The 13,954-nt window shown below is 42.0% G+C and overlaps 1 protein-coding gene across 1 annotated transcript in view; it reads left to right on the top strand.

The window, feature by feature from the left end:
• Positions 1-13,954, top strand: part of LOC311136483 (rap guanine nucleotide exchange factor 6-like) — a 158,932-nt gene that overhangs the window by 13,697 nt on the left and 131,281 nt on the right. The window contains 1 exon segment of the mRNA XM_084170624.1: positions 13,147-13,217. Coding sequence (XP_084026750.1) covers positions 13,147-13,217 — 71 coding nt within the window.

The following is a 13,954-nucleotide window of genomic DNA, read 5'->3' as shown; positions in this document are numbered from 1 at the left end:
AATCAAATGGCTACCCGGACTATTTGCATTGATCCCCCCCGTATGCATAGTCACTTTACCCCTACCTACAGTGGCTTGCGAAAGTATTCACCCCCCTTGGCATTTTTCCTATACTGTTGCCTTACAACCTGGAATTAAAATGGATTTTTTGGGGGGTTTATTTCATTTGATTTACACAACATGCCTACCACTTTAAAGATGCAAAATATGTTTTATTGTGAAACAAACAAGAAATAAGACAAAAAAACTGAACTTGAGCATGCATAACTATTCACTCCCCCAAAGTCAATACTTTGTAGAGCCACCTTTTGCAGCAATTACAGCTGCAAGTCTCTTGGGGTATTTCTCTATAAGCTTGGCACATCTAGCCACTGGGATTTTTGCCCATTCTTCAAGGCAAAACTGCTCCAGCTCCTTCAACTTGGATGGGTTCCGCTGGTGTACAGCAATCTTTAAGTCATACCACAGATTCTCAATTGGATTGAGGTCTGGGCTTTCACTAGGCCATTCCAAGACATTTAAATGTTTCCCCTTAAACCACTCGAGTGTTGCTTTAGCAGTATGCTTAGAGTCATTGTCCTGCTGGAAGGTGAACCTCCGTCCCAGTCTCAAATCTCTGGAAGACTGAAACAGGTTTCCCTCAAGAATTTCCCTGTATTTAGCGCCATCCATCATTCCTTCAATTCTGACCAGTTTCCCAGTCCCTGCCGATGGTGTTCTCTGGGTGATGAGAGGTGTTGGGTTTGTGCCAGACATAGCATTTTTCTTGATGGCCAAAAAGCTCAATTTTAGTCTCATCTGACCAGAGTACCTTCTTCTGTATGTTTGGGGAGTCTCCCACATGCCTTTTGGCGAACACCAAACGTGTTTGCTTATGTTTCTTTAAGCGGTGGCTTTTTTCTGGCCACTCTTTCGTAAAGCCCAGCTCTGTGGAGTGTATGGCTTAAAGTGGTCCTGTGGACAGATACTCCAATCTCCACTGTGGAGCTTTGCATCTCCTTCAGGGTTATCTTTGGTCTCTTTGTTGCCTCTCTGATGAATGCTCTCCTTGCCTGGTCCATGAGTTTTGGTGGGCGGCCCTCTCTTGGCAGGTTTGTTGTGGTGCCATATTCTTTCAATTTTTTAATAATGGATTTAATGGTGCTCTGTGGCATGTTCAAAGTTTCTGATATTTTTTTATAACCCAACCCTGATCTGTAGTTCTCCACAACTTTGTCCCTGACCTGTTTGGAGAGCTCCTTGGTCTTCATGGTGCCGCTTGCTTTGGCGGTGCCCCTTGCTTAGTGGTGTTGCAGACTCTGGGGCCTTTCAGAACAGGTGTATATGCAGATTTTGTACGTTTGCCCACTGAAAAAGACATGATCAGTCTATAATTTTAATTGTAGGTTTATTTGAACAGTGAGACACAGAATAACAAAAAAAAATCCAGAAAAACGCATGTAAAAAATGTTATGAATTAATTTGCATTTTAATGAGGGAAATAAGTATTTGACCCCTCTGCAAAACATGACTTAGTACTTGGTGGCCAAACCCTTGTTGGCAATCACAGAGGTCAGACGTTTCTTGTAGTTGGCGACCAGGTTTGCACACATCTCAGGAGGGATTTTGTCCCACTCCTCTTTGCAGATCTTCTCCAAGTCATTAAGGTTTCGAGGCTGACGTTTGGCAACTCGAACCTTCAGCTCCCTCCACAGATTTTCTATGAGATTAAGGTCTGGAGACTGGCTAGGCCACTCTAGGACCTTAATGTGCTTCTTCTTGAGCCACTCCTTTGTTGCCTTGGCCGTGTGTTTTGGGTCATTGTCGTGCTGGAATACCCATCCACGACCCATTTTCAATGCCCTGGCTGAGGGAAGGAGGTTCTCACCCAAGATTTGACGGTACATGGCCCCGTCCATCGTCCCTTTGATGCGGTGAAGTTGTCCTGTCCCCTTAGCAGAAAAACACCCCCAAAGCATAATGTTTCCACCTCCATGTTTGACGGTGGGGATGGTGTTCTTGGGGTCATAGGCAGTATTCCTCCTCCTCCAAACACGGCGAGTTGAGTTGATGCCAAAGAGCTAAATTTTGGTCTCATTTGACCACAACACTTTCACCCAGTTCTCCTCTGAATCATTCAGATGTTCATTGGCAAACTTCAGTCGGGCCTGTATATGTGCTTTCTTGAGTAGGGGGACCTTGCGGGCGCTGCAGGATTTCAGTCCTTCACGGCGTAGTGTGTTATCAATTGTTTTCTTGGTGACTATGGTCCCTGCTGCCTTGAGATCATTGACAAGATCCTCCCGTGTAGTTTTGGGCTGATTCCTCACCGTTCTCATGATCATTGCAACTCCACGAGGTGAGATCTTGCATGGAGCCCCAGGCCGAGGGAAATTGACAGTTATTTTGTGTTTCTTCCATTTGCGAATAATCGTACCAACTGTTGTCACCTTCTCACCAAGCTGCTTGGCGATGGTCTTGTAGCCCATTCCAGCCTTGTGTAGCTCTACAATCTTGTCCCTGACATCTTTGGAGAGCTCTTTGGTCTTGGCCATGGTGGAGAGTTTGGAATCTGATTGATTGCTTCTGTGGACAGGTGTCTTTTATACAGGTAACAAGCTGAGATTAAGAGCACTCCCTTTAACAGTGTGCTCCTAATCTCAGCTCGTTACCTGTATAAAAGACACCTGGGAGCCAGAAATCTTTCTGATTGAGTGGGGGTCAAATACTTATTTCCCTCATTAAAATGCAAATCAATTTATAACATTTTTGACATGCGTTTTTCTGGATTTTTTTGTTATTCTGTCTCTCACTGTTCAAATAAACCTACCATTAAAATTATAGACTGATCATTTCTTTGTCAGTGGGCAAACATACAAAATCAGCAGGGGATCAAAAACTTTTTTCCCTCAATGTATATACTGAGATCATGTGATACTTAGATTGCACACAAGTGGACTTTATTTAACTAATTGTGTGACTTCTGAAGGTAATTGTTTGCACCAGATCTTATTTAGGGGCTTCATAGCAAAGGGGGGGAATACATATGCACGCACCCATTTTCCGTTATTTTTGTGAAATTATTTTTTGAAACCAGTTATTTTTTTCATTTCACTTCACCAATTTATATTTTTGTTCTGTATAGTTTGTGTACTTTTGTTTAGTTAACTAATATTAACAACTCAGACTTCAAAGGGCCTTGTCACTTGGCCCAGATTGCTTTGTGCTCTAACCCTCACCCTAGGCCAATGATCATGTTAGTAGTAACAATGTGTCAAGATCACAATTCCAGAATTTTAAGCGCTTGAACTTCTTGCAGTCCTGCTCAGAGAATGTATTGCTTGGGACTGGAAACAAAAGGGTAAGCAGCAAGCGACAGAAGCCCTCAAGTACAATATGTTGTTCTGTGTGTTTCTTCCCAGTACACCAAATGCTGTTATGTCCCCCTGATAAGATGCCATTCTCCCAGGGCTACAGACATGTTTGTGCTGCCAAGGTGATAAGTGACACTGTTGTCACCATCATGGGAGCCATGTTCAGCCAACATACCAGCTTATTTCCCATGCAAATGTATTTAAACCGGATGATGTGGTTGAGGGCTCTTCTTTAAATTTGGGCTAATCCCTATTGTGACATCCCTTGTAATATCACTGCAGTTTATTAGGGCGACAGGTAGCCTAGCGGTTAAGAGCGTTGGGCCAGTAACCGAAAGGTCGCTGGTTTGAATCCCTGAGCCGGCAAGGTGTAAAAATCAGCCGTTTGCCCTTGAGAAAGGCAATGACGCCGATGACGTCGATTTAAGGCAGTCCCCCGCACCTCTCTGATTCAGAGGGGCTGGGTTAAATGCGGAAGACACATATCGGTTGAATGCATTCAGTTGTGCAACTGACTAGGTATCCCCTTTCCCCATTAAGTGTCCATTTCAGTGTATTTAATATCCAAAAGCCACACAGTTTTCTGGAAAATCTTATTGTACTTGACTTATTGTCTTAACAGAAGCTGATTTTCCTTCAAGTTAAACACCTAGCTAGGCCTTGCAGGTAACTTGTGGACTGAGACAAGTAAAAGCATGTAGGCCACAGCCTCACAGAACCTGCAGTTTGCCTCTGTCACTGATCTATGTAACTAGCTACAGTATTATGTGCCTTCAGAAAGTGTTCATACCCATTGACTTATTCCACATTTTGTTGTTAAAGCCTGAATTCAAAATGTATTTAATTAATTTTTTTCTCTCACCCATCTACACACAATACCCTATAATGACAGTTAAACATGTTTTTAGAAAGTTTTGCACATTTATTGAATATGAAATACAGAAATATCGGATTTACATAAGTATTCACACCCCTGAGTCAATACATGTTAGAATCACCTTTGGCAGCGATTACAGCTGTCAGTCTTTCTGGGTAAGTCTCTAAGAGCATTGCACACCTGGACTGTACAATATTTGCACAAAATTCTTAAAATAATTATTCAAGTTCTGTGAAGTTGGTTGTGGATCATTGCTAGACAGCTATTTTCTTGGCATAGATTTTCAAGCCAAACATGTAACTAGGCCACTCAGGAACATTTTAATGTTGTCTTGGTAAGCTACTCCAGTGTATATTTGCCCTTGTGTTTTAGGTAATTGTCCTGCTGAAAAGTGAATTTGTGTCTGTTGGAAAGCAGACTGAACCAGTTTTTCCTCTAGGATTTTGCCTGTGCTTAGCTCTATTCCGTTTCTTTTTATCCTAAAAGTCTCCCTAGTCCTTGCCGATGACAAGCATATCCATAACATGATGCAACCACCACCATGCTTGAAAATATGAGTGGTACTCAGTGATGTGTTGTGTTGGATTTGCCCCAAACATAACACTTTGTATTCGGGACATAAAGTTACATTTCTTTGCCACAATGTTTGCGGTTTTACTTTAGTGTCTTATTGCAAACAGGATGCATTTTTTTTGGAATATTTTTTATTCTGTACAGGCTTCCTTTTCACTCTGTCATTTAGGTTAGTATTGTGGATGTACTTCAATGTTGCTGGGCCATCCTCAGTTTTCTCCTATCACAGCCATTAAACTCTGTAACTGTTTTAAAGTCACCTTTGGCCTCATGGTGAAATCCCTGAGCGGTTTCCTTCCTCTCCGGTAAGGACGCCTGTGTCTTTGTCGTGACTGGTTGCATTGATTCACCATCCAAAGTGTAATTATTAACATTGACATGCTCAAAGGGATATTCAATGTCTGTTTTTTTTTTTTTTTTACCCATCTGGCAATAGGTGCCCTTCATCGCAAAGCATTGGAAAACCTCCCTGCTCTTTGCGGTTGAATCTGTGTTTGAAATTCACTGCCTGACTGAGGGAACTTACAGATAATTATATGTGTGGGGTACAGAGATGAGGTAGTCATTCAAAAATCATGTTAAACACTATTATTGCACACAGGAATGAGTCCATGCAATTTATTATGTGATTTGTTAAGCACATTTTTACTCCGGAACTTATTTAGGCTTGCCATAACAAAGGGGTTGAATACTTATTGACTTAACACATTTCAGATTTTCATTTTAATTAATTTGTAAACATTTCTAAGAACTAAATTCCACTTTGACATTATCGGGTACTGTGTCTAGGCCAGTGACACAACATCTCAATGTAATCAATTTTAAATTCAGGCTGTAACACTACAAAATGTGGAAAAAGTCAAGTGGTGTGAATACTTTCTGAAAACACTAAGCCCAGCCGCCCAGCCGCCCAGCCGCCCACCCTCAAACACTTATTGTCGGCTGGCAGCAGAGAGACTACAGCTGCACCGAAGTGAGCTAAGCACTCTGTGATCTCTCTCGAACATCTGCTTTTTTGTAGTTGAACCGCACTTTGCTTCTCCCACAAGGTGACTTCCAGGCTTATGGATCGAGAAATAACAACCGTAGTGGTTTAACTTTTTGTTATATCTACAATTTAGAATAACGAGTAAACCCAGAGGTTTTTCATAGCTTGGAATATGTCTGGGAGTTATGATGCCAAACTTGAGCAAAGGCTCTAAGTTGCTGTCATAACATTGCTGTTCTCTTCAGCCCTTGTCCAGTCTGAAATGTCAATCTCTGCAAATTAGTTAAGATTACGTAATGTGTAACATTTTCCAATGTCAGGATTTGTGTTTTCCAGCTGATCTTTAGGCTGTTTTGTCTGGCACAGGCCTGGTGGATAGATGACAGCTGTACTGTAGTGTGGTGATGCAGCAGCAGTCTACCTCCCTCTTTTCCATGATGCCCCATTACTACCCTGGGCTTTCTATAAACTTTTCGTATTTATTTTTTTCCACAGGCTTTTAAGGATTTGACCAAAGACCCACTTTATTTTTACTCCGTAAGGGATCACCGTGTTAAAAGTATCGACTTTGGTGGCCAAGGAACCTGACTGCCCCCTTCTAAAAGCTCCATACAGTACATATAGGCAGTGGTGGAATAAGTACCCAATTGTCATACTTGAGTAAAAGTAAAGATACATTATTTGAAACTGACTCAAGTGAAAGTCACCAAGTGAAAGTCACCCAGTAAAATACTACTTGAGTAAAAGTCAAAGTATTTAGTTTTAAATATACGTAAGTATCAAAAGTAAATGTAATTGCAAAAATATACTTAAGTATGAAAATTAAAAGTATAAATCATTTAAAATGACTTCTGTTAGGCAATCCAAATGGCAACATTTTTATTTTTATTTATTTATGGATATGCAAGGGCACACTCCAACACTCAGACATAATTTACAAATGAAGCATTTGTGTTTAGTGAGTCTGCCAGATCAGACTCAGTAGGGATGACCAGGGATGTTCTCTTGATAAGAGTGTGAATTGGACCATTTTCCTGTCCTGCTAAGCATTCAAAATGTAACGAGTACTTTTGGGTGTCAGGGAAAATGTAAAAAGTAGATTATTTTCTTTAGGAATGTAGTGGAGTAAAAGTTGTCAAAAATATAAATAGTAAAGTACAGATACCACAAACTACTTAAGTAGTACTTTAAAGTATTTTTACTTAAGTACTTTACACCACTGCATATACAGTACCAGTCAAGAGTTTGGACACACCTACTCATTCCAGGGTTTTTCTTTATTTATACTATTTTCTACATTGTAGAATAATAGTGAATATATAAAAACTATGAAATAACACATATGGAATCATATAGTAACCAACAAGTGTTAAGCAAATCAAAATATATTTTATATTTGAGATTCTAAAAAGTAGCCACCCTTTGCCTTGATGAAAGCTTTGCACACTCTTGGCATTCTCTCAGCCAGCTTCACGAGGTAGTCACCTGGAATGCATTTCAATTAACAGGTGTGCCTTGTTAAAAGTTAATTTGTGGAATTTATTTCCTTAATGCGGTTGAGGCAATCAGTTGTGTTGTGACAAGGTAGGGGTGGTATACAGAAGATAGTCCATATTATGGCAAGAACATCACAAATAAGCAAAGAGAAATGACAGTCCATCATTACTTTAAGACATGAAGGTCAGTCAATACGGACAATTTCAAGAACTTTAAAGTTTCTTCCAGTGCAGTCACAACAACCATCAAGAGCTATGATGAAACTGGCTCTCATGAGGACCACCACAGGAAAAGAAGACCCAGAGTTACCTCTGCTGCAGAGGATAAGGTCGTCGGAAGTTCATTAGTTACCAGCCTCAGAAATTGCAGACCAAATAAATGCTCCACAGAGTTCAACAGACACATCTCAACATCACTGTTTAGAGGAGACTGCGTGAATCAGGCCTTCATGGTCGAATTGCTGCAAAGCAATGTACTACTAAAGGAGCAAAAAAAATGAGCAATGGACATTAGATCATTTGTTCTTTGGTCTGATGAGTCCATATTGGAGAGTTTTGGTTCCAACTGCCGTGTCTTTGTGAGATGAAGAGTAGGTGAACGGATGATCTCTGCATGTGTAGTTCCCACCGTGAAGCATGGAGGAGGTTGTTTGTTGGTGTGGGGGTGCTTTGCTAGTGACACTGTAGGTGATTTATTTAGAATTCAAGGTACACTTAACCAACATGGCTACCACAGCATTCTGCAGTGATACGACATCCCAGTTGGAGTTGGACCGCAGCACTCCCTGTTCACCCATGACTGCGTGGCCAAACACGCCTCCAACTCAATCATCAAGTTTGCAGACGACACAACAGTCGTAGGCTTTATTACCAACAATGACGAGACCGCATACAGGGAGGAGGTGAGGGCTCTGGGAGTGTGGTGCCAGGAAAATAACCTCTCACTCAACATTAACAAAACAAAGGAGATGATTGTGGACTTCAGGAAACAGCAGAGGGTGCACCCCCCTATCCACATCGACTGGACCGCAGTGGAGACGGTGGAAAGCTTCAAGTTCCTTGGCGTACACATCACTGACGAACTGAAATGGTCCACCCTCAGGAGGCTGAAGAAATTTGGCTTGGCACCTAAATCCCTCACAAACTTTTACAGATGCACAATTGAGAGCATCCTGTCGGGCTGTATCACCGCCTGGTACGGCAACTACACCGCCCGCAACCGCAGGGCTCTCCAGAGGGTGGTGCGGTCTGCTCAACGCATCACTGGGGGCAAACTTCCAGCCCTCCAGGACACCTACAGCACCCGATGTCACAGGAAGGCCAAAAAGATCATCAAGGACAACAACCACCCCGCTATCATCCAGAAGGAGAGGTCAGTACAGGTGCATCAAAGCTGTAACCGAGAGACTTAAAAACAGCTTCTATCTCAAGGACATCAGACTGTTAAATAGCCTTCATTAGCACATTATAGGCTGCTGCCTATATACATAGATTAGAAATCACTGGCCATTTTAATAAATGGAACACTAGTCACTTAATGTTTACATATCTTGCATTACTCATCTCATGTGTATATACTGTATTCTATACTATTCTACTGTATCTTAGTCTATGCCGCTCTGACATTGCTCGTCTATGTATTTATTTATATATTCTTAATTCCATTGCTTTACTTAGATTTGTGTGTATTGGATATATGTTGTGAAATGGTTAGATATTACTGCACTGTCAGAGCTAGAAACACAAGCATTTTGCTACACCCGCAATAACATCTGCTAAACACGTGTATGTGACCAATACAATTTGATTTGAAGGAAAAGCAGCCAACAAGTGCTCATGGTATGTGGGAACTCCTTCAAGACTGTTGGAAAAGCATTCCAGGTGAAGCTGGTTGAGAGAATGCCAAGAGTGTGCAAAGCTGTCATCTAGGCAAAGGGTGGCTACTTTGAAGAATCTATAATCTCAAATATATTTTGATTTGTTTAACACTTTTTTGGTTACTACATGATTCCATATGTTATTTGATCTTTGTGATGTCTTCACTATTATTCTACCATGTAGAAATTAGTAAAAATAAATAAAATCCCTTGAATTAGTAGGTGTGTCCAAACTTTTGACTGGTACTGTAGGCTAGGCTAGGCTCCATTTTGAGTAGTTTGACTCTCAGTAGCATGACAAAATGTAAGCGCTGTAGTCCTGCCTGAACGCCTGATTTGACTCCTTGATAAAGTGCTAACAGTAGAGAGGATTACCCGAGCACTTTGCTGCTTTATGATTATATTCCACTTAAGACCTTTCGTCATATGTGACCTTACAGTCATGCATGTCAAACCGTTAATGGAAACTATTTTTTCACAGAAGTTAAGCCTTCTTAATGTCAAGTAAGGAGATTTGTAGCATAGTGCTACTACATCCTCTCTGGTTTTAGAGTTTTGATCTGAAATGCTCAGTTTCTCTGAACATATTGTTTTAGGGGGTTAAAGAGGTTTAGGTGAGAAGATTGGCCTAAATGGGTGCACAGACCTCTTCAGTTGGCCCTACAATACAGTGAAGCGGTCAAATGTTGCCTCAGAGTCCACAGGCCTCTAATTCACTGCCTAAGCGTACACTCGTTTCTGCCTGGGCGTACTCCAAGCCTCAAATAATGTGTGTATTATGAAATGAGGTATAAGGAGTCTGCTGTTTTTCCATCATGTTTAAGATACCGTGATGAAGTGTGAAGTCTTCAGATGTGTTATTCTTTACTGTTGACAGAGGTTTTAGAAGTCTCTGTAAATGGCTGCGAGGATGTTTGTTCTGCAACCTGAATGGCTGTGCTGTAGTGTTGTGTACAATGCCCCCTCTGTAAGGCCTACATACTGTACATTTTATATAGGCTTGAAAGACCATTTGAACTCTAGACAGGGTTGTGCTTCTGTAGCGAGAAAGTGCTTGCTTGTAATTATTGCACAGGGTCAACTGAGGAGCAGGCAGCCTATGTGCCAGAAGGTGGCAGCACCATTGTACCTGTATGTACTGTTGTACACATAAACAAAAGGACATTGCTGACATTTGCTGTTCAATTATATGATCACATTTGCAAGATCATTGCTGCTGTCCTTTGCTGCTTTAAATAAATATTTTAGTATTATATGTTTAGGCCTACTTCTATTGATAATTTTTTTAAATAAGCAACCCTAATCTTCTACCGCTTCATCATTTTTAGGCCTATGTGAAATGGAGAACATTATTTTGTTAGCATTGTACATTTGATTTTGTGTAAACTGACATGTTGGGGGATAGGATGTTTTGATAGTTCAGATGATCATATATGTACATTTTAAGTGGTACGCTATTTGTCCCTTCTGTAGTTAGCTGGTGATTTTGTTAATGGATGGTTCAACACTGATGTCACATGTCACAGATGGAGGCAGGCTACTTTGTGAACCTCTAGGGAGATGATAGGTCAAAGGTCATCATAGAGTGCTTCTTACCCCCAGCCGACCTCTCAGGGCAAAGGGACAGGGAGGCATATCCCACGTGGGACTGAGCTTGAAGCATTGAACACGCCCCCCCAACACCAACACAGTTAATGTCAAACTAGCAAGGGGGGGGTGGGTAAATTGCATTTTAATAGCCTACAGAATTGGAATTTGTTTATTGCATTAATTAATTTAGGCTAATTGAAATAGAATTGACTGTCACCCTGCAAAGCAGCCTTGTCATTACAGGAGAGCTGTGATTGAGTTACACCCCATGGGGGAGACAGACAATTTATTGAAAAGGTTTACGCTGGTGATGCTGACATCCTGTCTGGGGTTATTGATGATCTGTTTTAGTCTGATCGATGACTGAATGGGAGCAGAGTTGTTTTTGGCCATGATGGGGTGGGTTGGACTCTCTGGAAAGCAGGCCAGTTGTAGACCTATGCCTATAGACATCAGTGTTTTAAATATAGGCGACCATTGGCCTGGCCCCCCAGTGAGAGGATGCTCCAAGTGGCGCCTGCATATTGAGTGGACCCCTACCCCCCCTGCCCCAGGTCCTGTGGGACACATTGACTGTAGGGGACAGGGGTCTGTCTGGCCTGACCTGAACACACTACTGGCCTCAGTCACCTCTGGGTCCTGCCCCGGCCGGTCCTATACTGCACTCACTGGAATGTGTCCCAAATGGCACCCCATTTCCTATATAGTGCACTACTTTTGACCAGAGCCCTATGGGCCCTGGTCAAAAGTAGTGTACTACATAGGGAATGGAGTCCAATTTGGAACGCAACCACTGCGCTCACCCGGCCAACTCCTCTGGCCTCAGAAAGAATAGTGCTTGCCACAGCAGAAGCTGCTCTCACTAACCCAGTTAGCTCTGAGGTAAAGTCAATACAGTTTTAGTAGCTCGATGTCGTCTGTATACAGTATGCTGCTGCCAGTGTTTTTCATGAATTGTATTTTTCCTCCTAGCTGAAAGCGGGGCAGGCCTAGGGCTATTTCATACAGACAGTGCTGCGAATGAATTGTACCGTAGCATGCGTTTTAAAGTCGTCGTTTGGCATCTTCTCCATATCCAATTCAGTAGGGCTTGTGTTGTAAAGCCGGTGGATGAAGAGGTCTACTTTTCAACATGAGGTAATATAGTCTATAAAAATTGTGGAGGCTGGCTTGTAAATCGCTGATCATAAGGGTTATAGGAGGAAGACTGGGACTGGGAACCCCTCCTAGCAGTTTCCTGGAAAAATACCCTCATAAGGAACACAGATGACAGATCTTAGTAGATAATATAGGGTCAGGAGTTTTTCACTGGTCAGGTCACATGGTCAGGAAATAGACCTAACCCAACTTATAAAGAATAGCCAGCTACAGCCCTGTCCGGAAGCAGTATTTTTCTATCCAGACTCTGACTATGAGTTGATGACAGACTTCTGTCCAGACTATCAGGAGGAGAGTGGGGCTCAGTCACACTATAGGTCAGGGGTTGGCAACAGGTGGCCCACGGGCCAGAACCGGCCCGCATGTTATTATTTGTGTGTGTGTTAAAAAAAAAAATATATACACACACACACACAGTACCAGTCAAAAGTTTGGACACACCTACTCATTCCAGGGTTTTTCTTTATTTTTACTATTTTCTACATTGTAGAATAATAGTGAAGACATCAAAACTATGAAATAACACATATGGAATCATGTAGTAACCAAAAAAGTGTTATGTACACATGCGTACACACGAGCGTGCACACTTGCCTGATGTCACTGAGGGCATGTGCCACACCTGTTAATGCTAGTTGCCCGTGGGCTCAATAGCTCCTCTGTCCTACCACACCAAATGGCTGCATGGAAGTTTTCACATGCATTCTTCAGGCTATCTACTCTTAATGTTTGAACAGCTGTGTTTGATTGGACTCTATTTTAAGGGCTTTGTGTGTCAGTGAGTGTTTGTCGCTCCAGATTAAAAGTGTCAATTTGATAGGAAGCATTTTTTACACGATGAGCCTACGGAAAATTCCTCATTGAAAATGGACATTCGCACGTGCCCTTGGTCTGTGTGTGTCCTGTGTGTATTGTGAAAAAGGGTTGTTTGACAATAATCTGGTAATCCATACAAATCCTCCAGTGTTTGAGACTCTGGTCAACCCTAACAGAAGGCCTGCGTGCCCAAACATTTGCTCAGTCATTCAATACATATCTGAGAGTATTAGGCCTGTAGTGTAAATGTGACTTCTGTTTGTAGGTGTGTGTCTACATATCCTGCTTTAGAGTAGAGCCCTTTGGTAAACCCACCACAGTGACCCAGACCTGAGCTGCATTCTCAACCAACCTGTGTCGCCTTGCCTCTGGGTGAGGTGAGATGTCTGTTTTGAACCTTTTGTCTATTCTCCTCCAGGACCTGCACACCATTTACTGTCACTTCTACCACATGGATGTCCTGTCCCACCTCAGGGAGCACCAGCTCAGGTCAGATTTAACTCTCTGTTCAACCGTAACACCAAACATTCACCCTGCTAAAGCTCCATACACCATGGCCCGTATTCGTAAAGCATCTTAGAGTAGGAGTGCTGATCTAGGATCAGTTTGGCCTTTTAAAACATCATGAATGAGATTAGGCTATGCTACATGGGCAAGGGGGACCTGATTCCTTGATCACCACTCCTACTCTGATGAGGCATTATTAATACAGGCCCTGGAGTGGAAGCTACAACTAGTGTCTATGACTCATCCACATGACCCTTCCAGTCCAATCTCCTGTACATACATAGGACAGAGATGTCTTACACACACTGGGGCCAGCGTGCAGGCCAGGCCACACAGCCATCTCTGAGACATTAACCACAACCATTCCACATAATCAACACTCGGATATGAGAGCTGTCAGTCTGGTTGTGATCATGTATGGACTGATAATCTATAAACTGGTAGTGTCTGAACTAGAGATGGGAGAAAAAATAGATACTGTTGCATATCGGGATATTATTTTTGACAATATATTGTATCGTATTGTTTTGACAATATTGCAATATTATTTTTGTGCTAATTGGCTGTACCTGCACCAAAACTCCAGCATTTTTTCATAGCTTCTTCTCCATGTTCTTTTTAAATAGGGAGCCAATTTGTTTTCAGCTCTTTTTTATTTCTGTGACTGATCAAAACTAGTTTTATCATGGCTCTCTCTTGTCCCTCTGCAGCAAATATGG

The sequence above is a fragment of the Coregonus lavaretus genome (genome assembly GCF_964263955.1).
Source record: "Coregonus lavaretus genome assembly, chromosome: 10".
Taxonomy (NCBI): Eukaryota; Metazoa; Chordata; class Actinopteri; order Salmoniformes; family Salmonidae; genus Coregonus; species Coregonus lavaretus.
The sequence above is the reverse complement of the archived record's forward strand: the minus strand, read 5'-3'. Positions and strand labels throughout refer to the sequence as shown.